General features: G+C 43.2%; 1 protein-coding gene across 2 annotated transcripts in view; it reads left to right on the top strand.

Annotated features, from left to right (window-relative positions):
* RGS7 (regulator of G protein signaling 7) overlaps window positions 1-24,171 on the top strand; it is a 364,521-nt gene that overhangs the window by 157,536 nt on the left and 182,814 nt on the right. For both annotated transcript variants that reach the window (XM_036277369.1, XM_036277368.1), the window contains exon 3: window positions 22,275-22,371. In XM_036277369.1, coding sequence (XP_036133262.1) covers window positions 22,275-22,371 — 97 coding nt within the window. The remainder of the gene's footprint in view (window positions 1-22,274; window positions 22,372-24,171) is intronic.

Genomic DNA, 24,171 nt, shown 5'->3' with positions numbered 1-24,171 from the left:
CACCTCCGCTCCAAATCCTTCATGTCCCATTTCCCAAAATGAGCAAAATGAGCCTGTTGCTTCAAGGAAAAGAACTGATGCTACTATTGCCAATAACAGTTCAGGCTTTTGAGTGGAAGTTAGAATTTTGTCAAACTTAGAGTTGTGAACATGGCTGCCTGCAGATAGACTTCTCATTAGATTGGCGGTGATGTTAACAAATGTCATTTTTTTATATTGTATAATGAAATATGTCAGCTTTTGAGAGAGCTGCATCACGCAGTGAACCAATATTTTCCAAATGACCAATGTACTATATTTCATTCAAAGTGCAAGGTAGACCAATAGATTTTAATGTCATAGGGATTGAAAAGTTGACTGGGCCCCGCCAGTGGGGCCCAGTGGATTGCGTATCAGCCCATATGGACTGAGTGGTCTTGGTCAGGGCACACGCCTGGGTTGCGGGCTTGATCCCCAGTTGGGGGGCATGCAGGAGGCAGCTGATCTTTCTCACATCGATGTTTCTATCTCTCCCTTCTCTCTCTAAAACAATCAATAAAAACATAAAAAAACAAGAAGAAAAGTTAATTGATAAGGTTTTTGATTCTGCAGCTCAAGTAACCATTAAGAAACTACTGCCTGGCCCAGCAGGTGTGGCTCAGTGGATTGAACATCGCCCCATGGACTGAGAGGTCCTGGTTTGATTCCCAGTCAGGGCACATGCCGAGGTTGTGGGCTCCATCCCCAGTGGGGGACGTGCAGGATGTAGCCAATCAATGTTTCTCGCTCACATCGATGTTTCTGTCTCTCCCTTTCTCTCTAAAAGATCCATAAGAACATATTTAAAAAGAAAAAAGAAACTACTGCCTGTAGTGTTTGGTATAGTGTCAAAGAAGAGTATCCTTCATTGTCTGAAAAGCTATTAAAGTATCTCTTCCTTTTCAAAGTATTTTCTGTGTGAGGCCAAATCTTCTTCAGCCACGAGACATATTGCAACAGGTTGGTTGCAGAATAGATGTGAGATTCCACCTGTTTCTTTTAAGTCACACATTGAAGAGATTTTCAAAAGTGTAAACTAAGCCCCTCCTCTTACTAAATATATTTGGGAAATAGTTATTTTTGTGGTAAACATTTACATTAACATGTAATAGACTTATTATAATTTTAATGAAACAAATGTATAGACACATTTTAGATTGCTCAGTTTTAATTTAAAAAATAGTAAATATTAATAGCTATAACCCATTTGATCAAAACCTTTTTAGGGTTTTCAATAATTTTTAGAAGTGTGAAATCAAAAAGTTTAAAGACTACTGGGTTAGACAACTCTTTCTAGAAGACAAGATTTGGCTTAAAATGAAATGAAATAAGAGGAAGACATGGAGTTTTGTTGTTTCTTTGTTTAAGTATTTGATTCAGGGAATCTTAAGGATAGAAATTGCTTGCTTATATTTATTTCCTTGTGGCATGCCCCGATAGAGTAGTAACTTTGCACACTACCGGTGAAGTTGCTTTCCATTAATAGTTGTGAAAACCACTGAGAAGGTTGTAACTAGTATCTTTTTATTTTAAGATAATGGAATAGGATGGAAAATGCCAGCCTTCATTACCCATAGTAAGGGTTAGTATTGTTTCATAAAACTTTTGTTTCAATAAAATCTACGCATGTAGGAATACACATATTTTTACTGGGTCATAATGAAAGATGTGTATCTTGCGGTTGGTTGGTGTACAGAGTTTGCAAACCTTTGCAGGAGAGAATCTCATATCACTCTTACAAGTGATGAAAGGTTGTATCAGCCCATCCTCTGCCTGGATTGGACCTCGTGCTCTCTCGATTCTCAGCGTGGCTATTGTTCCCAAGACACTCCCTGATTTCTTACCCAGGGTTCTTGTTGTCTTTATGGGCTCCTCCATAATGACCTTAGATTAATCTGATTTCAATGATATTACAGCTTTCCTCTCCCTGTGGTTGTTCGCCTCTGTGACCTCTGTCCTGTTTCCACTCAGGTCTGTGTACAGCATTCTTCACCTCGACCCTGCAGGTTACCGCTCTGCAAACTCTCTGTTCTGGTCCATTAATCCGAAGCTTTGGCGCTGCTGTGGTTGGCTTGCATTCTTCCACCCAGTTTCTCTCATTTGTGATCAGGTTTGAGGCACGGCCCAAAGGATCCCTTCTCTGGGAAGTCATTCCTCACCTTCCTGCCTGTCACAAACCACAGACCACAACAGGCGTTTAACATTTTGACCTGTGGAGTCACAATAAATATCAACCTGAGTGAGGCGTTGAGAGAGAATCTTTTAACATCGGTTTCAACAACTGCCGTATGGATGGAAAAACGTGGGTTCTATTCAGTCTCAACAATTCTACAAACCCTAGCAGCAGTTCCCAACACATGCAGCTCCTTAGTTCTGTTATCCGTAAAAGGGAGTTGTTATTAATTCCATTATCTGGAATTACATGGTGGTTAAGAGCAAACTAAAGAAAGTACATGAAAGCAGAATGCAGATTTTACTTAGTGGTATGTGAACCATTCTTTTTTGCTCGTTGAAGATCTGGTGCCCAAGTATCCATGGCAGTAGGAAGCCAGCAACCAACACCTGCTAAATGAGTCCAGTAATTCTTTATGTGGGAAATTCACATTAATTTAAAAAGCAGTGTATGTTTTTGTAAATAATATCTTTTGTCGAGGAAGTTTATATTCATTGCTTTTAAAAGATGAGTTAGGCCCTGGCCGGTTTGGCTCAGTGGTTAGAGCGTCGACCTGCAGTCCAGAGAGACCCAGGTTCGGTCCTGCTAGGGGTACGTACCTCGGTTGCAGTTTGTCCCCGGCTTTGGTGGGGTCATGTGGGTGGCAGCAACTCGATGTGTCTCTTTCATGTTGATATTTCTCTCTCTCTCTCTCCCTCCCACTCTATCTGAACAAAATATGGAAAAATTTCCTCGGGTGAGGATAAAAAAAAAAATGAGTTGGCACTCTGGCCCATGTGCTCAGTGGTTAGAACATCAGCCCATGAACTGAAGAGTTGCAGGTTTGATTCCTGGTCAAGCTATGTACCTGTGTTGTAGGTTCGATCATGCCCTGGTTGGCGCTCTTGCGGGAGGCAACCAATTGCTGTCTCTCTCTCACATCAATGTTTTTCTCTCTCTCCCTTTCCCTCCCTCCCTTCCTCTCTCAAAATAAATAAATAAATAAATAAATGGAAAAAAAAATGTCCTTGGGTGAGGATTAACAAAAAAAAGATAAATAAAAAATGGGTTGGCATAACAACTTAATGGTCTCCACAGCTGAATGACGAGCATGTGGGGGCCCGATGTATTCTGTTCAGTTGTGTGTCTGTTTACAGTTTTCTACAATCAAAGCTTAAAGAATGACCCGTGTAATACAAATTTTAGCCTAGTCGAAGCATAGATCACATAAGAGTTGGTTTCATGTGATGCCACTTTCTAAGAGCACAGATTTCCTAGACAGGACAGGTTGACTGTCTTCCATGTAGTCAACACCTAGCATCACCTACAAAGACTTGGGATGGCCCTTTCGAAAGCAGGTGAGGCGTGTTTATACTCCCCAAAGGAAAGTGATCCAGAATGAGTGACGGGGGCTGGCGGGAAGAAGGAAGCCAGACTGAGCCATGCGGTACACACACTGTGGGAGATGGCGATTTCCCGCCAGGGCCTGAGGCCACTCTCTGTTGGAGAATCTTAGTGTCCAGGGCTCTCCACAACCGGGGGCTGCTTTGGAGTATGCTGTTTCCAGATGGAATGGCCTTCGTCATAGTTCCCGCCAAGGGTCTTGCTATTCGCTCAATAGAAATTTGATTAGCCAAACAGTGCAACAATGAACAGACTAAGCAGAAATTGTGTGTGTGTGTGTATGTGTGTGTAAGAGAGAGGAAGATGAGCTAATGAGGAAACAAGGATATAAATTAGGGCTTTTAAAATCTTAAAGGGCTTTATCAGAGTACTTGTTCCATTATATGAGCAGAGACGGCTCTCCGCTCTTAAAAAGTGAAATTCTTGGCCCTCATGCATCATTCATAGAGTCCATCTCCATACAGAAGGAGTGTATGACCACTCACACCAAATCGCTAAGCAGCTGTCCCATTACAGAGAGAACAGAAGCCAAGTTCTTCTATTTTCATGCCCAGGTGTCATATTGTCTGCTAATTCAGGTGGGTGAACCGTATCCTGATAGTAATTGTAGTGTTACGTAAATCTAACTTTAAATCACACTCTGTCACCAACTGTGTGGGTCTCACTTTCTTATATGTTTTCATTCACTTATAAAATAATGATACTTATGCCATCGCCTTCATTGTGAAATCAAGCTCGATAATGTTATCTGTACGCTTATAACAATATTCCTATTCAAAAACAGCAGCCATACTATCAAATAAACTCTGTGGATTCTCAGAATAAACCAGTACAGGACTTTCTACTGATAAATACACGAGGGGTGTGGGTAGGGTCATAGAACTACATTGTATCTCTTCACCCCTGTGAGCTTACAAAGCACTTTCATGTCCATTATCTTACTGGGTATTTGCCAAGTGCATTAGATAGATAAGCTGGTAATTATTATTTGTTCTGCAGATGAGTAACTCGCCCCCCACCCCACCCTTAGCTCATAGCTTGATCTCAGACCTGGTTCTTGATGCCTTGCTCTCCTCCCATGATACAGCCTGCACTCCCTCCTCTACCATTTGCTAATCATCTACCAAATAGGGAACCACCACAGCTGATGTGTGGGGTAGAAATCCAATAAAAGCTTTTCAGATATGATGTAAATATGTGCAAACACACACATACTCGTATCTATGTATAGATACATGTACATAAACGTGTGTGTGTGTGTGTGTGTGTGTGTGTGCATGCCACAAGGTACCTCTTAAGTCACCACTGAAATGCAGAATCGTGTTTTGCTTAGAAGCCGCTGCTGCTGCGGGGCGTGTCTCCATACTCTCAGGTACCACCCACTCACAGCGCTTGCCACCTGCCGTGTGCTTTCTTCTCACACTAAGCAGATCTCTGGGACACCAGTGGAGTGCCCTATAGTTCAGTTCTAACACTAACTGGAGTGAAGGAGGACGCCACACATCAAGGGCCCACCCCCTGAGACTGCCGCCCACTTCAGGTGCCACTCACTAAGACCAGCTCCTCTACAACTCTGTCCACCTTGGCTGTAATGGAGGTTCCCATGACCCCCTCCTCCTTGGACTTGAGTATTTGCTAGAACAGCTCATAGAACTCAGGGAGATATTTATATGTACTGGTTAATCATAAAGTGAAGGCTATGAGGATAAGATGCCGATGGACAGCCAGAGGAAGAGATACGAGATCTGGGAGAGTTTTAGGAGCAGGCGCTCCTGTCCCCATGGAGTTGGGGTGTGCTACCGCCCAACACATCCGTCTGTTCACCAGCATGGAAGTTGGGGTGTGCTGAATCCCAACACATCCGTCTGTTCACCAGCATGGAAGTTGGGGTGTGCTGCAGCCCAACACATCCGTCTATTCACCAGCATGGAAGTTGGGGTGTGCTGAAGCCCAACACATCCGTCTGTTCACCAGCCTGGAAGTTGGGGTGTGCTACCGCCCAACACATCCGTCTGTTCACCAGCCTGGAAGTTGGGGTGTGCTGCAGCCCAACACATCCATCTGTTTACCAGCCTAGAAGTTGGGGTGCGCTGCAGCCCAACACATCCATCTGTTCACCAGCATGGAAGTTGGGGTGTGCTGCAGCCCAACACATCCGTCTGTTCACCAGCCTGGAAGTTGGGGTGTGCTGCAGCCCAACACATCCATCTGTTCACCAGCCTGGAAGCTCCCTGAACCCAACTCTGCTGGGATTCTTAGAGAGGTGTCATCACCTAGGTATGATTGATAATAGAGTCCATTTTCAGCCTCTCTCCCCTCTCTGGAGAAGGGGGTGGAGCTAAATATTCCAAGCTTTTAACCAGGGCTTTGTCTTATCACCAGCCCCCAGCCAGGAGCCCACCAGAGTCACCCCATTAGAATGAAAGACATTCTATGGCCCAGGAAATTCCAGGGGATTTAGGAGGCTCATGTCAGGAACTGGGGTCAAATACCAAACAGAACAAGAGATGCTCCTAGTGTTCTTACCATTTAGGAAATTTGAAGGGTGTCCGGAGTCCCGTGTCAGGAAGCAGGGGCAGAGACCAATATATATTTTCTATTATTTCACACCTATGTTTTGAAAACATGCCGGACACGCCATTAACAGTCACCCTCTCCAAAGGATCCATATGGAAACTCATATATGTATAAAATGTGTCAGGAGATGTTTTCTCCTGTGTAACTGTAATTCCAGTCCATCCCAGCTACCTCTTCCTCCCCCAGTGGTGCCTCCACTCTGATCCCCTTCACCTGGAATCTTTTCTTCTGATCAGACAGCTGTGTGTCCCATAATTTATGCTACATCACATTGTACCTTTCTCCATATGCTGGTAGGTGATTAATCTCTAACCTTCTCGCTCGGCGTACATCTCTATGGTTGCCTTGGCAGCCAGTGCATCGAACAGCACGTTAGACATGCTTTGTCATCAGGAATGTTGGCTTACAGGAGTGACGCCCTGTGGAACGAAAGACGCAGCCTGGCAGGGGCTTAAACATGCATGAGGGACACCGAGCTCTTTCCCAGCCTCTATGTGGATGGATGGCTTTAGAATCCATGTCTGTTCCGCAGCAGTTTCTACTACACGTTAGTCACATGCACTGGACGGAATGGGACGCGTTTAGGAACTAAGGTAGTAGACATGAATAAAAAAAAATAATAATCACAAATTTTATATATGCATTCAATCAATCCTATCATGTTTTCCTAGGGATACAACTTGATTTGTAGGATCACATGGTGCTATACACATGCATAACATTAAAAAAGCACTTAATAGATGATAGAAAATAGATAGTTTTGCCTGGGAGACATGAGTATGAAGTGGCTCCTTCCTGCACATAAGTAGGTGCATTTCAGGTCCGAGGAGACCCCTGAGGTCTACCAGTGGTAAACCTCATGCACCTGGTGGAACCTGGAGGGGTGGAAATATAGTTGATAGAAAGACTATTCCTTCAAACCAGTATTAAAAAGTTATTGGGGGGCGGGAGATAAACCACAGAATTTATATGCATGTATGCGTAACCGATGGACATGGACAACAAAGCTGGGGATGGGGCGGGGCAGGGGGCAGATAGGGGGGAGGGTGTCAATGGGAGAAAAAGGAGAAACATCTGTAACAAAAATAAATTAATAAAAATAATTAACAAAAAAAAAGTGATTATAGCCCAGCCGGTGTGGCTCAGTGGTTGAGCATCGACCCATGCACCAAGAGGTCACCGGTTCGATTCCAGGTCAGGTTGTGGGCCAAACCCCCAGTGGGGGGCATGCAGGAGGCGGCCAATCAATGTTGTCTCTCATTGATGTTTCTATCTCTCTCTCCCTCTCACTTCCTTGCTCTCTAAAATCAATAAAGGAAAAAAAAAGAATTTTAAAAAAGTGATTATATCCTAAAATTATGTTAGACACACATGTAACTAATAAACAACATACTTTTGTAACATGACTATATTTGAATCATTTTGAGGGCAGTGCGTGTGCACAATCAGGATTTCAGGTTAGCATGTCCCCTCTGTGTGCGGACCCTTCCCAAGCTCACCATGGATGAGGCTGCTGGGTCTGTTGTGGGAGAGTTGACACAGGCTATCTAGCAATAAGGCACATCCCTTTTTCATTTTCTCGTGAAATCATTGAGAACTGTTGTCGGGAATACGGCAGCCAGGAGTGCTGATTTCCTTGGCCTGGAAATTTTGTTTTCGTAAGAAAAGCAGAATCATGGGGCATATAAAAGAAACAGTGATTGGCCTGGAAGTTATACATTTGCATGTCTGGGCTTGGACCTACTTTGCTGAGGGATTGTGTATGAACGAGTCCACTGTGCATCCTAATTCTCCTCTTGAAAGTAGAGCAGGATGAATGGATATTTGCACAAAGCCCTCTGCAAAGCTTTCTTTCATCGATGGATCAGCAAGAAGGAGGTGATTTTGCAAATCCCCATCTCTCGTCTTCCGTATGTAAGGGGTGACTCAACAAAGTCACATTGCATTTCCCTTTCTTTACACTTAACTGTTCAGTGGGCTGGAGAGATCAATAGAGCTATTCAGATGCTTCTGAAAATAAAATCCTTGTGACTTTGTAGTGCCTGAAACTGGCAACACCGGCAAAGGTACAGTTAAAGGGGAAATTTTTTTCCTTTTGCCTTTCTAAAATTTACTCATCGATCTCAGAAGAATTCTAGGAAATTGAAATTTAAAAGTCAATCTATGAAATAAGTAAACCAAAGAGTGTCGCACAGAGAAAAAGGTCACGCTCAGCAGCAGCAAAAACCAATTTAAAACTTCGCAAAGCATGACACGCGGGGCAAATAGCCAAATCGTCATACATGTATTGATTTTTAGTGTGTATAGCTGAAGCAGACAAGCCTTCATCATTGGTATAATTATGCTTTTGTCCTTTTAAAGGGCTTTGGCTTTACCTTCGGGTTATAATCCTTTTCTAAAAAACCATTTTAAATGGGCGTCACAGACACGGTATTAATGTTTAGACTCAGCAGGCTGGATGAGCAGAGGATAAGACCCAATCACGGTGGTGACTGAAGGTCATCCTTTGACCACTCCTGGTAAAACAATACTGAAAGCATCTCAGAGATGCATCTGATTCTCCATTTACAAAAGAAGTTGTCACAGAGTAAATCACTTATGCAGCATATCTTGGCATCACATCACTAAAAACGCATGTTTTCAGCCCTTCGGCCTGTACCTGCCCCACAGCGCGGGTCCGTGAGCGGAAGTGGAGGACAGCCACGCTCTGTGGCTCTGTGGCTCTGTGGCTCTGGGGACAGTGCTCCAGGCACCTGCAGTGAGGTCGTGTCAGCAGCACTCGGAGCAGGATTGTCTGAGGACAGCAAGCCCGGGTTGCCTGAAGGATCCGTTGTGTGTGATAAAGGACTTCTCTCTCCGTTCACTGGGAATGCCCCTGGTCCTCCACCAGCAGAGAGAACCGAGAAGAGAATTACTGACATCCGATTCCAAAGGCGTGATGCTCTCGTGGGAGCCCTGCTGAGGAAGGAGGCTGGACAGGGCGCCGCCTCACCTGGCACCGTCCTTGCATGTTCACAAAGGGAGAGTCCACCGCAGGTGAACCTGCCCGTCGTGCGACGCCAGGACAAGCCTCTCTTCTTAGTCCTTGGAAGGGACCTGCCGCCTGTGTCCCCCGGGCCCGGCCAGGAGTGCTCAGGTCCTAGGTCTGCAAGCACGCCGGTGGGGACAGAGCCGCCTGCCCTCCAGGGTGGACGTAGTGCCTCACAGGTGGACACGGGCCTCTTGTCTCCCTAACTCAGGGAGTCGGTCTTTCCTACTTGGATCACACACTTGTCTCTTCCATTTCACTTCTTCTCTGGTCTTGACTATTTTCTGTATCTGAACCGCCCCCTGCCAGTGATGGACTCAGAGAGTTTAACCTCGCTTTTGTAGCTCAAGGTTAAGGGACAGAAAGGACAATAAAATAAAAACTATATGAGGTCAAACTTAACTGCACGTTACTTTACCACTCAACGTTGATCTTCTCAAATCAGGATTCAACGCCACTTAAGAAGACCCTCGGACACCTGCTAGTGACTTCAGTGTAATACTCATAATAATAGTGAGTACGCCCTGGCTGGTCTGGCTCAGAGGTTAGCACGTCGGCCCGTGAACCCGAGAGTCCTGGGTTCGGTTCCTGCTAAGGGCACGAACCTCGGTTGCAGTTTGTCCCCGGCTCTGGTTGGGATCGTGTGGGTGGCAACCAGTCGATGTGTCTCTCTCACATCGATGTTTCTCTGTCTCTTCTTTCCTCTCTCCCTCCCACTCTATCTGAAGATAAATGCAGGAATATCCTTGAGTGAGGATAATAATAATAATAATAATAATAATGAATAGTTTCTGGAAGACTGTCATATGCATGTGGATCATTTAGTCTTCGCTGAACACGAGAGTTAAGTAACATCATCTTCATTTAAAATGGACGACTTCCCCAAGAGAAGTGAACTAATCTGCCACCCATGTGAGTCTTAAACTTAGCCCTCATGTAATTATTTCACACTTGGGGTGAACGACACTTTTCTAACTTGGGAGCTTTATATGTTCAATAAACTGTGACAGACAGTGTTGCCTGACTGTTTGCTTTCTGTTCTCAGTGTGGCTTCACATTATGCCAAGAGTTGTTCTGGAAAATATGTAATGACACAAGACCTTGTCATAAATAAGTCCTTAACATAATAAGGACTTAACATAAGGACTCCTTATCATAAGACCTTGTCATAATGTAAGTCCTTCTCTAAGAATCTCTGTGGTTTCTCACGGCACAAATAATGGATGGATGATGATATATTTCACTGAAAGATGAAACATGGTACATATATTGCTGTGTTTACTTTCATTAAGTTGATTTCTATACTGCTTTCTACCTCATTCCCCAGCCAAAAATGTAACTTTCGTGGGCTTGATGATATGAGAGCTTTTTAATTAGGCTGAGGGGGAGTAAAATAAATTCATGTTTTTATTGTCTTTCTTGCTATTTAAGCATGAATATTCAGCTTCAGTATGGTTATCTTACTGACATTTTGGTCACAGAAATGGGTATTTCTGGGTGTGGATGGCTAAATAACTGTGACAAAGGCAAACTATAAGTTAAATAACTTTTAAACACAACAACTATAATTTATCTAATATCTCCTGATTTAAAGTCCATCTTCTCTTTGTAGTCATTTATGTCTTTATCATTCCTAGATATATCCAAATTTTTTTTGAAGCCATTCAGATTTTCTGTAATCAAATGATGAATTTAATGACTGATAATTTTGATATAACTTTTTTTTTCTAAAAGCTCAAAACTATTTTCAGAGGTGACTCCCTTGTGGGCAGTAGGTATGAATGTTCTTAAACTATAATAGGAGATATTAAATGTAGTGATCCCTGAGAGTAAAGAGGGATAAATCTGATGAGAGGCGAAGAATCATCATCTGAAAGGGAAAGGATGAAGGACAAAGTCGTGAAAAGCTGATATAAGCATCTTTTGTTTTAAAAGTCCCAGAAATGAAATTTACAACTTTGTAGGATATTTATAGACTCGTGAGAGTGTTCTGGGCCTTGAGCAAATGTGGCGTTTTCTGAACTCAGCACCCTGACATGACAGCTTTCTTTCTGCTGGTGGTGGAGTGTGTTGGTCTCCGTCGATTTATGTGGACGCCAGAGATTCTGTTCGTCTACTGTCTGAGTTTGTTCTTTGTCTCTGTTTCTTTTTAAATTAAATTTATCGGGGTGACATTGGTTAATAAGATTATAGTTTCAAGTGTACATTTCTTTTTTCTTTTTTGTTTCCTTTTATTGATGTTAGAGAGAGAGGAAGGGAGAGGGAAAGAGAGAGAGAAACGTTGATGAGAGAGAACATCGCATGGTGGCCTCCTGCATGCCCCACAGTGGGGACCAGGACCAAAACCTGGGCATGTGTCCCGACCTGGAACCTAACTGGCAACCTCTTGGTGCTGGGGTTGACACTCAACCACCAAGCCACACCGGCCAGACTCAAGCATATATTTCTATGATACATGATCTGTATATTACATTGTGTGCCCACCACCCAAAGTCAAATCTTCTTCTGTCACCATATATTTGACCCTCTTTACTCTTTACCACGCCCCCTTACCTCTGGTAACCAATCTACTGTTGTCTGTGTCTATGAGATTTTTTTTCTTTCTTTTTCTCCATCATTCATTTGTTGCTTTCAGTTTTATATCGCACATATGAGTGAAATCATATGGTTCTTAACTTTTTCCGTCTGGTTTATTTCACTTAGCATGATATTCTCAAGCCCCATCCATGTTGTTGCAAATGGCGGTATTTCATCATCTGTGGTGTTCAGTGCAGGAGAGAAAAGGAAGTAGCGTCTGTTCCTCTTCTGCCGAGTTGAGGGTGTTGGAGATGGGGAGAGAGTTTATTGTCTGGAAATGGGTCTGTGGTGTCCTGAATGTGATGTCCAGAAATCTACATTTTTTTTTATTATTCTCGGGTAAGGTGAGCAATGCAGATGGCGATACTTTGAACAGAACTATGAGAAAGAGCATGCCTACTTATCATAAAAAGGGGGAATGAGACGGTCAGGATCAGAATTTACAGATTTATGTACCATGAATATGAAAAACAAAGTATTAGTCTAGTCACTACATTCTGAAACTCTAAGGTGATGGTGCTTCTTTCAAACTCGAATAAGGCGAATGTAACTAATAGGGGCTATGAGTTCAGGTCGCAGGTAATTTGCATACTGAATTTATTCCCCGGGGCTCTAGAAAACTTAAATGGCTTCAAGAAGATTTGGCTGAATTTATGAACAACAGATACATAGATGGTACAAAAAGAAGCTGAGATTTAAATCAAAGAACTGAAACAGTTCTTCTTACCTTCCAAGGCTCCTGTGACGCTGTCATGCTCTGTGATGGTACAGTGATGCCCCCGTCCTTCAGTGAGACTGTGTTAACATGGCACTTTCGGTAAAGAGCACCTTGGCATCTCTGGTTGGTCCTGCCTGCAAAAGCTCAGAGGATGAGGCATTGCAAGCATATTCTATATTCTTTGCCCTTTTCTCTCACCAAATCATTGGCTGTCTGTAGACATTGCGTTTTCTAAGTATTTATTGTCATCTTATTTTAAGAGAATGACTGGTCTATCTTTGCTATACCCTGGAGGTTACTGAATTTCAAGTTAATTTGGAAGCCAAAGAGAAGAGCTCATCCGAAATCATGCACCTGCATCAGTGAGAAAGGTCACAAGAAGGACTTTTCACTTATCAGGAATTCTGGTCTCTCCTGAGAGAGGGTCAATAATGAGACTATTGATTATGTCTACTAAGGTTATAATGAGGTATGACTAACTTAAAAAGAATGTAAAGGGTTTAGTCCATTAGCTCTGAATTTTTAAAAATGAAAAAACAAAAGTAATTTCTAGGTGGACCAGTTTAGTTGCTGAAAACCATAGGCAATTGTACAGAATGTGTATATAGAGTGTATTACAACAGGCAGTTGGGGACATTTGACCCCAAAATGTGTGACAGCAGATGTCTGAATAAAGGGCTTAAAATAAAAGACTTTAATCCTCTTAAAGTGAGAAATCTCAAATAATCCAGATTTTTAATGAAAACAATAATTATAAAGGTAATTCATGCCCATGGTAAACACACACACACACACACACACACACACACTAAAATATATAAAGTGAAAAACAGAGGCCCTCCACTATCAATTCCTCATGGTCCATGCCCCAGATAATAAAACCGCAAAGATCTCATCATCAAAACATTTATAATCTAAAGTGACTGATAAATAGGGATAGACTTACCTTATACATAGGTGATATAAAGGTGGGAATAAATTTGAAACAAAACAAAAGAATCACAAATCAAGTTCATCAGGAGCCATGACTGTCTGTATTTGGGATGAGAGAGGCTGGGGAAGAGATTGGGAAAGACTTCAGTCAGAATGTAGAGTTGGGAGTTCCCCAGATGGAGAAGGACACCAGGGACAGGCCTGAGACCACCGGTGGGCCGTGAGCGATTGCTGAGCACGTGGAGCATGAGGTCCAGGGACGAGTGTAAGTTACAAGGCTGGCATGATGGTCTTGGAAGAATCTTACTGTGCTGGAATTTGAATGTCATTTACCTTGGAGAGAATTCGTGGGGTTGGCAGGTCAGTCAAAAGTATAAACAAGAGATGAACTATTCAGACTTGTTCCCAAGTTGATTTTGGGATTCTTCGGTTGAGGGGACTGACGTGGGTACAAACAGAAGCTAACGGATGTGGGTGCAACAGGAACCCATTGCAGAGAGAATATCAAGCAGGCAGTACATGAACTAAGATCATGACAAAAGTAGGAATGGGGTTGAGAATCACAAAAGAGGCAGCTTTCAGAGAGGTTAAAATAGTCAGGATGGAGGGGCAGAAGGAGAAGGTTCTAGTACAGCCTCATCCTTCTAAGCAATGGTCTTGCTCATTTCTATTTTGAAGCTAAGGATGAAGCAAAGGATTTAGGTACCTGCATTTTCTGCCTCCTTCTTTCCTTTCCAACATGCCTACTCTCTAGGCTCAACTTACTCTTATTTTTCACGGGAAGCCTTTCTCCAGTGTTTCAGGAGACATTGACATGCGTCCTGCGTGAACTTTGACTGCAGTAGATATTAGCTAATATTTAACATCATTGGCCTTTTCTACTTAATGGGCAAATACTACCATGGCCAAAAATTACATGTAGATTAGCCAAGTCACTTACTTAATCATGAAATTTGCTTATTTCTCTTAATAGCTGTAAAAACTCCCTCAGTGGATTTGCTTGTCCGTCCCCGGGTTCTTCTCTGTATCACTTTTTGTCTTCCTTTGGCCCTCTCTCATTCAGCAGCCTCTCTTTCTCTCCATCATCTCCCCTGCCCCAACACTGCTTCTCTTACATTTTTTTCCTATTATACAACTCAATTTCTGCCTTTCAATAGGTTTTTCATATTGAATAAAGCTATAGTGAACAACACTGTTTTATCTGCCAGCACCCTCTCCCCCTTTCCCCCCCTCCCAGCCAATGTTTTAAAGCAGAGTTTTGGCCAAAAATTCAGGTATAGGAATGCAGGGGAAAGCAATTTCCCCCTTGGGCTCCTGGACTATAAACTATAAGGCTCAGAAGGTGAGGGCAGCTGTGTGTAAGCTCTGGGCCAAGCACAGTGAGGCAGACACAAGGGGAGGAGCCCCCCCCCCCGAATGAAAGGCAGGTACCCCGAAGGGCAGCTGTGCCTGAGCCCCACTTGCGGTCTGATCTGTGGGTTAAGGAAACACCCCACGTGCTTGCAAAGCATTTCCCTGTCTGTGGCAGGTTACGTCGGGCTTCTGCTACTTGTAACCCAAGTAATTCTCACAAATGCAGTGAGCAAAGGTTCTTATTTATCTGTTTATTTAAAGTAAAGGTTATATTGCTTGAGATGGATGAGAGAAATGCTTTATTTAAAAAAACCCACAAAAACAGCCCCGGCCGGTTTAGCTCAGTGGTTGGAGCATCAGCCTGCGGACCAGAGATTCCTGGGTTCAGTTCCCGCTAGGGGCACGTACCCAAAAAACAAAAACAACATTCATAAAACAGAAAAAAATCTCTTCTAATTTCTCTGAAATTACCAAAGCACAGGATCTCAACATTTCCAAATTAGTTATTGCTTTTGAAAAGATAAATCTATATTCAAGATGAGCAAGGATAGATTTCAGTGCAACTAGATTCTACAAGTTTATTTATTTATTTTTAGCCATAATTACTCATGGAAACAGTAGTTTTTCATATGAAAAGAGTAATCCTGAGTTATTCTATTATAATCGACTGTAGCATGGGGGGAAATTGCATCATTTAGAAGCAGCTTTAATTAAATTATTGCAAGCAAAAAACACTTTTGGTTGAAAAAGTTAATCTCATTATTCTTATTTAACCTTTATTAGAAGCCAACTCTACTTTCTCTGTTTTCACTGCTGAGTTCAGAAGTGTTAGTCATGTTCTTTCTTGGAATGGCTTCTTGAAGAAGGAAAGAATCATAGGCAGGTTTTAAATTACGTAATATATGCCACCAACTAAGTGTCTAAGACATTCAAGTGGTACGTTAGTGATCATTTCTCCCATTTCTTATTTATTGTTTTATTTTCTCCCATTTTTATAGTTTACACTTAATAGGATGGTTACACACAGTAATTTCAAATGTGCCCGTACAGCCTGTCATTTTTGTTGTTACATGCCTGCGCCTAATGGTAGATTACAGTAAGAAGCTGGACCACTGTCTTTGAAGTTTTGGTTGATTCATTTCTTCTTCGGGCCAACAGAGCACAAAACCGTTGACTTTACTTCATACAAATGTTTCACCTACAGTCAGGTGTCTCTGTAAAGTTATTGTCTTAATGAATTCAGTATTACTGATACAATGATAAAGTTCTGGCAAATATGACTACAAGCAAATTTAATTAAACTCCCATTATTGTTTTTTTTTAATCCTCACCCGAGGATATTTTTCCATTTATCTTCAGATAGAGTGGGAGGGAAGGCGGGAGGGAGGGAGGGGAGAGAGACACATTGACTGGTTGCCTCCCTCACAACCCTGACCAGGGTGGGGACTGAACCACAACCGAAGAACATGCCCTTGACTGGAATCTGACCTATGACTCTGGCCCACGGGCCGAGGCTCTAACCACTGAGCAAAATTGGCCAGGACAAACTCCTGTCATTCTTAGGAACGTTGGGGAACCGGGCAGGCTTCCAAGCAGTGAGTTTTCATCAGTACGTGGGACTTCCCTGCCTGTGGCCCTCTCGAATAGCTAGTGATTCCCCTGGAAGACGGAGCTTGGACACGCTCTCTTCCAGGCCGCTGAGTGTGCGGGTGGAGAGCTTTAACCGGAGTGAGCCGTCTGAAATACAGCAAAGCATTCAAGTGACATTTGAACCATTTCAATGAAAAGGCTAATTATGAATTCCTGGAAAAAGAGCAGGATGTTGGAGTCGAATGGTGTCTTCCCTCTGGAGAGCTAACAGGTGACTGTGACCTTGACGGGACATCGACAGGCGGGGAGGCAGCCGCATCTACAGCCACGGACTTACCCTCATGATCGAAAGAAAACAGCCCTCTGATGAACCAGCGGAGGAGTATCTGCATTAAATAAAACAAAATTCATAAGAATGTTTCCGCAGATAGTGCATTAAGTTCTTCTGTTCCACTAATTTTCCACAAATGTTAGATAAAGGGGGAAAAAAGCATTTCAAACGTCTGGAGGTGAAATCTTAAATCAATTTAACATAAATTTTTGCTCTGGATGTCTCAGAACAATAAAACACATGCCATAAATTAAAATTTAATGCCTCTCCCTTTATGGGCCAGCACTTTCTTTATCAGCAATACAAAAATGGCTAAGGTGAGGGTTCTTTTCCTTGAGTTTGCTCCGAGGGAAAACAGATAGTTGTAAGACGGTAACAGTAACTTCAGTGTGAAGGACTTCAGAACAATAGAAGCATAAACACGCTTTCAACAAGTTGAGCCATAGATACTCTCAAAATTACTTCACAAGAGACGATTGTTTTACTCTTTTCAGAAAATAGGGAATGGGTTTACATAGTTAAAATATTACTTTTGAGAGTAGAGTATTTAATCTCTTTTAATCCTCACCCGAGGACATTTTTTTCCATTTTTTGTTCAGATAGAGTGGGAGGGAGAGAGAGAGAGAAAAAAACATCAATGTGAAAGGGACACATCGAGTGGCTGCCACCCGCACGACCAACCAGGGCTGGGGACAAACTGCAACCAAGGTACATGCCCTTAGTGGGAACCGAACCCGGGTCTCTCTGGACCACAGGCCGATGCTCTAACCGCTAAGCCAAACCGGCCAGGGCTTTAATCTCTTTTTAAATTTATTTTTATTTGAATTAATTTATTTTTGTTACAGATGTTTCTCCTTTCCCCCCATTGACACCCTCTTCCTGATCTCCCCCCCACACAGCACTGTTGTCTGTGTCCATTGGTTATGCGTATATGCATATAAGTTGTTTGATTTATCTCTTTCCTTTTCCCACCTCTCCCCCCTCCTCTAAGGTTTGTCAGTCTGAACCCTACTTCTACATCTCTGGGTCTGTTTTGTTCATTAGCTTATTTCATTCATTGTATTCCACAAATAAGTGAGACCATGTGATACTTGTCTTTCTCTGACTGGCTTATTTCACTGAACATAATACTCTACAGGTCCCTCCACAGTGTCTCAAAGGATAAGAGATCTTTCTTTCTTACAGCTGCATAGTATTCCATTGTGTATATGTACCACTGCTTTTTTATCCATTCGTCTACTGATGGACACTTGGGCTATTTCCAGATCTTAGCGATTGTAAATAGTGCTGCTATGAGCATAGGGGTACATATATTCTTTCTGATTGGTGTTTCAGGCTTCTTAGGGTATAGTCCTAGAAGTGGGATCACTGGGTCAAATGGCAGTTCAATTTTTATTTTTTTGAGGAAACACCGTAGTGTTTTCCATAGTGGCTGCACCAGTCTGCATTCCCACCAGCAGTGTACTAGAGTCCACTTTCTCCACACCCTCGCCAGCACTTGTTGTTTGATGATAATCTCAATTCAATTCAGTATTATAATCCACTAATGAACTTCAAGAGGGAAATTCATCAGGAAAATGTGAGGGCAGAGACATCTTCATTTTGTCAGAAAGGGATGCGCTCTCACATCCGTATTTCTTCTAAATATTATGGTTTGCAAAGCCCTTACTTATATGCAAAGCTTGTTCTTCCTGACATTTCTCCTAATAAAATCCCGTGGCTTTCAAAGGAGAGCACACTCATCTTCCACGAGAAGTCTAAGGGAGAGCTTGTCCATCCGTACCGTTGTCTACTTTGTGATTGACAATTTATTGCTTTAATAAATACTTGGCATTTGACCACCGCTGTCTTTGCCAAGTGGGTTATCAAAGAAAGAAAGAGACTGTGGCTTTCTAGTACAGTGATGAGGGAAGAAATTATGTTGCTGCTGCTGCTGCTGCTGACAGTGATAACTATTTCATTCCCATTGTTTCATTAATTATCACCTGTAAAAAGATGTACGCTATTATTATTATGTTTATCTTATAGGTGGAGAAAACGGAGTCTTAGAGTAATACAGTGATCATTTCACTCTGTTTGCACTGACGTTAAAATGCACCAACAGCGGAAGCACATACATGTGTAAAAGGTCCTGTTCAATTTTATGGGCTCGTCTATTTGTCTCTGATAGGGAATTGGCTCTTTGAACTAAGTGATGAGACTTATCCAGTTCTGAACGCGGATGATTATTTCCAGACCTAAATAATTTTGTAGCTAGAAGGAATCTTACAGATCATCTGCTTCTTATTTGAGGGGTAAAGAACATAAGACTCAGAGAAAGCCTCAGTCATCCTGCCATGCCCAGCTCGCTGTTCCTAGTCCCCTGTTTTGTTAGCTCAGCTCAGCTCAGAAGCAGGTCAGAAGCAGGCGTATGAGCGTTAAAACACATGCTAACCCTGACAACTCAATGATATCCTGAAGAAGAGAGATGATGGATATATAAATAGATGGGTAAATAGATCTATTGCATGATAGATAGATAATGTATAATTTGCATCTTCTTTTAAGATGCTTCGGATACCTGAGAATTTTGGCCTTAAATTGTCCCAACAAGTTTTAACATTTATTGGAGTTACTTTTTATAGCCCCTCATCCCTCTTGCTCTCTGGCTTGCTTTATTACTTTGCTTTTAACGTTCTCCTCATCTAATTTGCTATTGCTCATAGTGAGAAAGCAGATAGTCAAGTGTGTAAAGTCCATGCTTAATAGAAAAATAGTCTGAGCGAATGCTTAAGGGAACTTCAATAAATACAGTAGATGTATTTTTATATGTGGCTTTTGTGAGTGATTCTAGCTTTTAGAAACTAGATTTTTTGGGTCTTTCTTAAGCTTAGTTTTGTTCTGTTTTCTGGTTTTATTTGGTGTTTTTTTTTTCTTTCTTTCTTATTTTGGGCCATGATAAGGTTCATGGATAAATTGCATCTGAATAAAGATGAAAACAGTTGAATACATTTTCAGGATCATATTTTTGATCTAGAGCACAAATCTTATTTTTACATGGAGTTAATCTTTTTTTCTAATATGAAAATTATGTCTCTGAAGAATTGAAGATTTTAAAAACAACCATAGAGGTCATCACGTTCAGATCCCAGATTGCCAATCTTGCTCCTTTCGGATCTAATAAGCAGAGAGGTGGTGTGATTTTGCGGAGGGCACCCTCTGCTCATAATGACGCGTCTTAATCCAGCCCCCCACCAGAGGAGCTGGCGCAACGTCCCGGGTGCTCGGGTGATGAAAGTGGGAGGCCAGGAGGTTTCCATGCCTGCTTCATCCAGCCTCGGTAAACCAAGCTGATAATTCGAGGGTTTACAGGCCGATCCTTGCAAGGGAAGCAGTTTACTCTTCATTTCTAAACATTGTGTCAAGTGAATGAGGTGACACACTAAAAAGTCATAAGAATGTATCTTTTTCATGTTTCTATTTTTCAATGAGATGTCTTCATTACATGCAAAGAAGTGGGGTGTTGATTACTGTTGCGGTTTTTTAGGAGCTTGATAAACAACAAAAGAAAACACACACACACAGCTTTCCTTTCTGCCTGAATTCTGAGCCTTTGGGGAATGACAGCTAACCGCCGTGTCACCTTGATCGCTGGCAGAGCTGTTACCGAAGTGTGCACTAAACTCTAATCCTGGAACTCGCTTCTGAACAGACTCCCTCGCTGGGGCAGGCGTCTCCGTATCGGCAGTTGGATGTGGGCTTCCCAATGGAAGAGGGCTGGGCCCCAGGGCCAGCTTCCCATTCCCACTCTTCTGCCTGAGGAGTCAGGCAGCCCCGAGAGGCAGCGCGGGCGGAGGACTAGGCTCGCAGTGCGAGAAGGCAGCTGCGGGAATGGAGAGTCAGCCCCTTAGGGGTCGGGGGGCGCACGGACATCTGAAGTCCAGTACTCCTGATCTGTGTACTGTGCTCTGTACACGTTGTTTGTCGAATGTTAAAATAGCTTACCACATCCCAGCCCCAGCCCAACTTCAGAAACATGGGGAAGGGGTTAATATCATTATCACCATTCTACAGATGAGGACATAGCCTTGGGGAGGTTCCTTTACTTGCTCAGAGTACCGTGGCTGGGCGTGAGGAGAGCCGAGAATCAAAGCAGCCCTGTGTCCCCTAAAACCTATTCGTCCCACGTCCCCAGTTAGTTCTTGTGCTAATAAATATGACAGCAGTTACCCAGGCAAATAAGTTTCCTTAGGTGAAAAGCACTTTGAATCTGTGCAGATGGGAATTTGATAGGTAATTCATGGATATTAGTGTTGGACTGTGATTGTTTAACTTTTGATTTTGAAATAATTTTAGCCTTTTAAAAAAGATGCAAAAATAGCACAGAGAATTTTCATATACCTTTTAACTCAACTTTCCTTAATGATAACATCTTATATAATTTTGGCATAATGATCAAAAATGGGAAATTGACATTGCTGTAACACTATTAACTATTAACTATAAACCTTACTCCAGTACCACCATTGTTTTCAACATTGATGGGATTTTTTTGAGGGCAGGGACTATATTACATTTATTTTCTTGTACATAGTGCCCATGGTGAGTCTGGCCTAGAGCTGGTGATCAGTAACTGCTTTGGAAATAAGGGAGTGAATGGATGTCAAGTTCCTTTGGAAAAAGCAAAAGTGAACATACTAACTAGACTGAAGGAAGGATACAGTGGAATTCATTCAGGGGACCGAAGGCTATGGTGTTACATTCAGTTTTATGTGTGTGCGTGTGCCTGTGTGTGTGTGCATGTTTATGTGTGTGTGCATGTGTTTATGTGTGCGTGTGTGTGTGTTTCACATCACACCTCAGTCCGTGCCTGAGGAAAGAAACAGCGATTGCTGGCACTCAGTCTTGTTTTTCTAGACAGGTTGTAGAAGCTTATCCTAAACCAAAGCACAGAACCTCTCTTGCTTGAAGAGGAAATCCAAATTGTTGTTTTTAGGGTTTCTACTTTCTTTTACTTATTTTCTTTATTGATTTTAGAGAGAGAAGAAAGAAGAGGGAGAGAGAGAGAAAATCAATGAGAGTGAACATTGACTGGCCGCCTCCTGCACGCCCCCACTGGGGATCAGGCCCACAACCTGGGCACGTGCCCTGACCGGGAATCCAGGGAATCAAACCGGTGACCTCTCGGTGCAGGGTCACGCTCCACTCCCGAGCCACACCGGCCGGGCTCTCTTTTCTTTCTCAGAGAGTTCTAGAGATACTATTAGCGGAGTGTGAATTTGCTATGATAGTGACTTCTGACAGCTTCAAACACAAGCGCTCTTTGCCCAAACCTTCACAACCGGAGAACGTGCACCCAGAGCGAGGCCTTATTCGAAACCCCTCTTAGTAGGTTAATGGAGCCTGAAATGGCCCCTTTTCCTGCTGGTTTCTCCGTCATGTTTTAACCAAACTGAAAATATTAATGGGACAAAGTCTAGCAAGGTAAGAATATCGCATTAGAATATTGTTCATAGTTGGGCAAAACCCTTATACGTAATTGTTATGGGAACTGATTTAGCTGAAAAAAATTCAAGTTTTGAAAGGTTTTCCTTATTGTGTTATTGTTGTTTAGATGGAAGACGTCATAGCACGCATGCAAGATGAAAAAAATGGAATTCCTATTCGAACTGTCAAAAGCTTTCTTTCCAAGATCCCCAGTGTCTTCTCCGGTGAGTTTGCATTCTGTGTAGCTCGACTTTGTCCAGATCTTTCAGAGAACTGCTTAAAATCTGGTCTGTCTTTTCAGCATTGAAATCTCTAACTCATTATTCAGTAGCCAATGTAAAACGCTAATGCCATGTGTAACATCAGGTTGGACACTTGAAATGATAAAACAGAACAAAGAAGCAAAAATCGTGACCCTACTCTTAGTTGAAAAACCATAATGGACAAATGTGAAATTAACAGAAAACAACATTAAAATGAAGATGTACGGGACCAGTGTGATGTCAATTGTATATAGAAGTGAGGAGGGTGAAAAAAATCAATGAGGAGCCAGGAAAAGGTTCCTGAAGGTCAGTGATGAGCTGAGTTTCAGAAGTGACAAGTCATGCCCTGGCCGGTTTGCTCAGTGGTTAGAGCATCAGCCCGCGGACCAGTGAGTCCCGGGTTCGATTCCAGTCAAGGACACATGCCTCGGTTGCAGTTCATCCCCGGCCCTGGTAGGGGCGGTATGGGAGACAACCAGTCGGTGTGTCTCTCCCACATCAATGTTTCTCTCTCCCTCCCTCCCTCCCTCCCGCTCTATCTGAAGATAAACAGAAAAATATCCTCAAGTGAGGATTAAAAAGAAATGACACGTCATTACAGCTTCACGGGCAGAGCTGGGAGTGACCAAGCTACAGAGAAGCAGGCAGGTGGACAGGAACAAACAGAGCTGAGCCAGATGAGGAGAGTCTCTGCGAGCCAATCAAAAGAATGCAATTCCAGCGTGTGGGGAACTCTGGAGACATTTAAAGTTTTTGCAGGGAATGCGTGATGCAAGTGTTCGGCATTCAGTAAAGGCCATTGCCTCTGTCATTGGTACAGGCTCTTGTAGGAATTGCTTGGATGCCAAGATTCCGATATGTGGGGAGGGAGGAAGAGAGAAGAGAAAGCACGAGGGTTTGCTGAATGCCAGGGTGTACCGGATAAAAGAGGCTATGACCCGACTTGGGTTTCGTGTTAGTTTCTTACCTGGGTGATCGTGAGATCAAGGAATCATTATCAGATCTACCGACACCCTACAAGTCTGATGGGAAGTGACTAGAGAAGCCCAACAGCAAACGGATGGTGATAAGTTAGAAATCTGTGCTCTGGCCCCGGGGGCAGTGGAGGCCCGCCCTGTGGGGATGTGGGCGGGCTGGGGCCTGGGCTACCCAGGCTAAGAGAGGAGGGGAGATAGGACGATCAGAGCCTTGTGGGGAGTGACAAGCGACAAGAGTAAGGGGTCTGCTGCTGAGCATGTGGAGGGGATTTGTGAACAAGGGTTGTGATGCTTCCTCGTGACCAGGACAGAAAGACCAGTGACCAGGAGGGCTTCGGCCTTGGCAAGAGGCTAATAATGAGGACCAAAGGCAAATGAGCAGGCCCACGTGTTGGGGAGTGAGCACTTCATTGCTCTCGGGCCAGTGGTGGATGCTGACCAGAGCCTGGCCCGGTATGTGAGTTTCCTGAACTTCAGTTAAGTGTGTGTGTGTCTGTGACTGAGGTGATGTCAACCTGGGGGCTGGATAATGGCCGTGTGCAGAGACATGCAAAGGAAGCCCGTCTGCAAGTTGAGAAACACGGAGCAGGAAAGAGAAGCAGCCAGGACGAGGCAGAGAGGGCTGGGCTCCTGCCTGGCTGCAGCTCTTGTCCCTCCCTGTGGCCAGGGACTGTGAAGCAGCCAGGGCCATGTCCCTTGGGATCCCTCCCCTCCTTCAGGCCGCCACCATGAACCCTTTAGTTCTGCTGTGTTCTCCACTTCCTTGTTCTCTTCCAAACCTTTC

This window comes from Molossus molossus, unplaced genomic scaffold (assembly GCF_014108415.1).
Source record: "Molossus molossus isolate mMolMol1 unplaced genomic scaffold, mMolMol1.p scaffold_m16_p_23, whole genome shotgun sequence".
NCBI classification, from domain to species: domain Eukaryota; kingdom Metazoa; phylum Chordata; class Mammalia; order Chiroptera; family Molossidae; genus Molossus; species Molossus molossus.
Note: the sequence above shows the minus strand (reverse complement) of the source record. Positions and strands in the feature narration are given on the sequence as shown.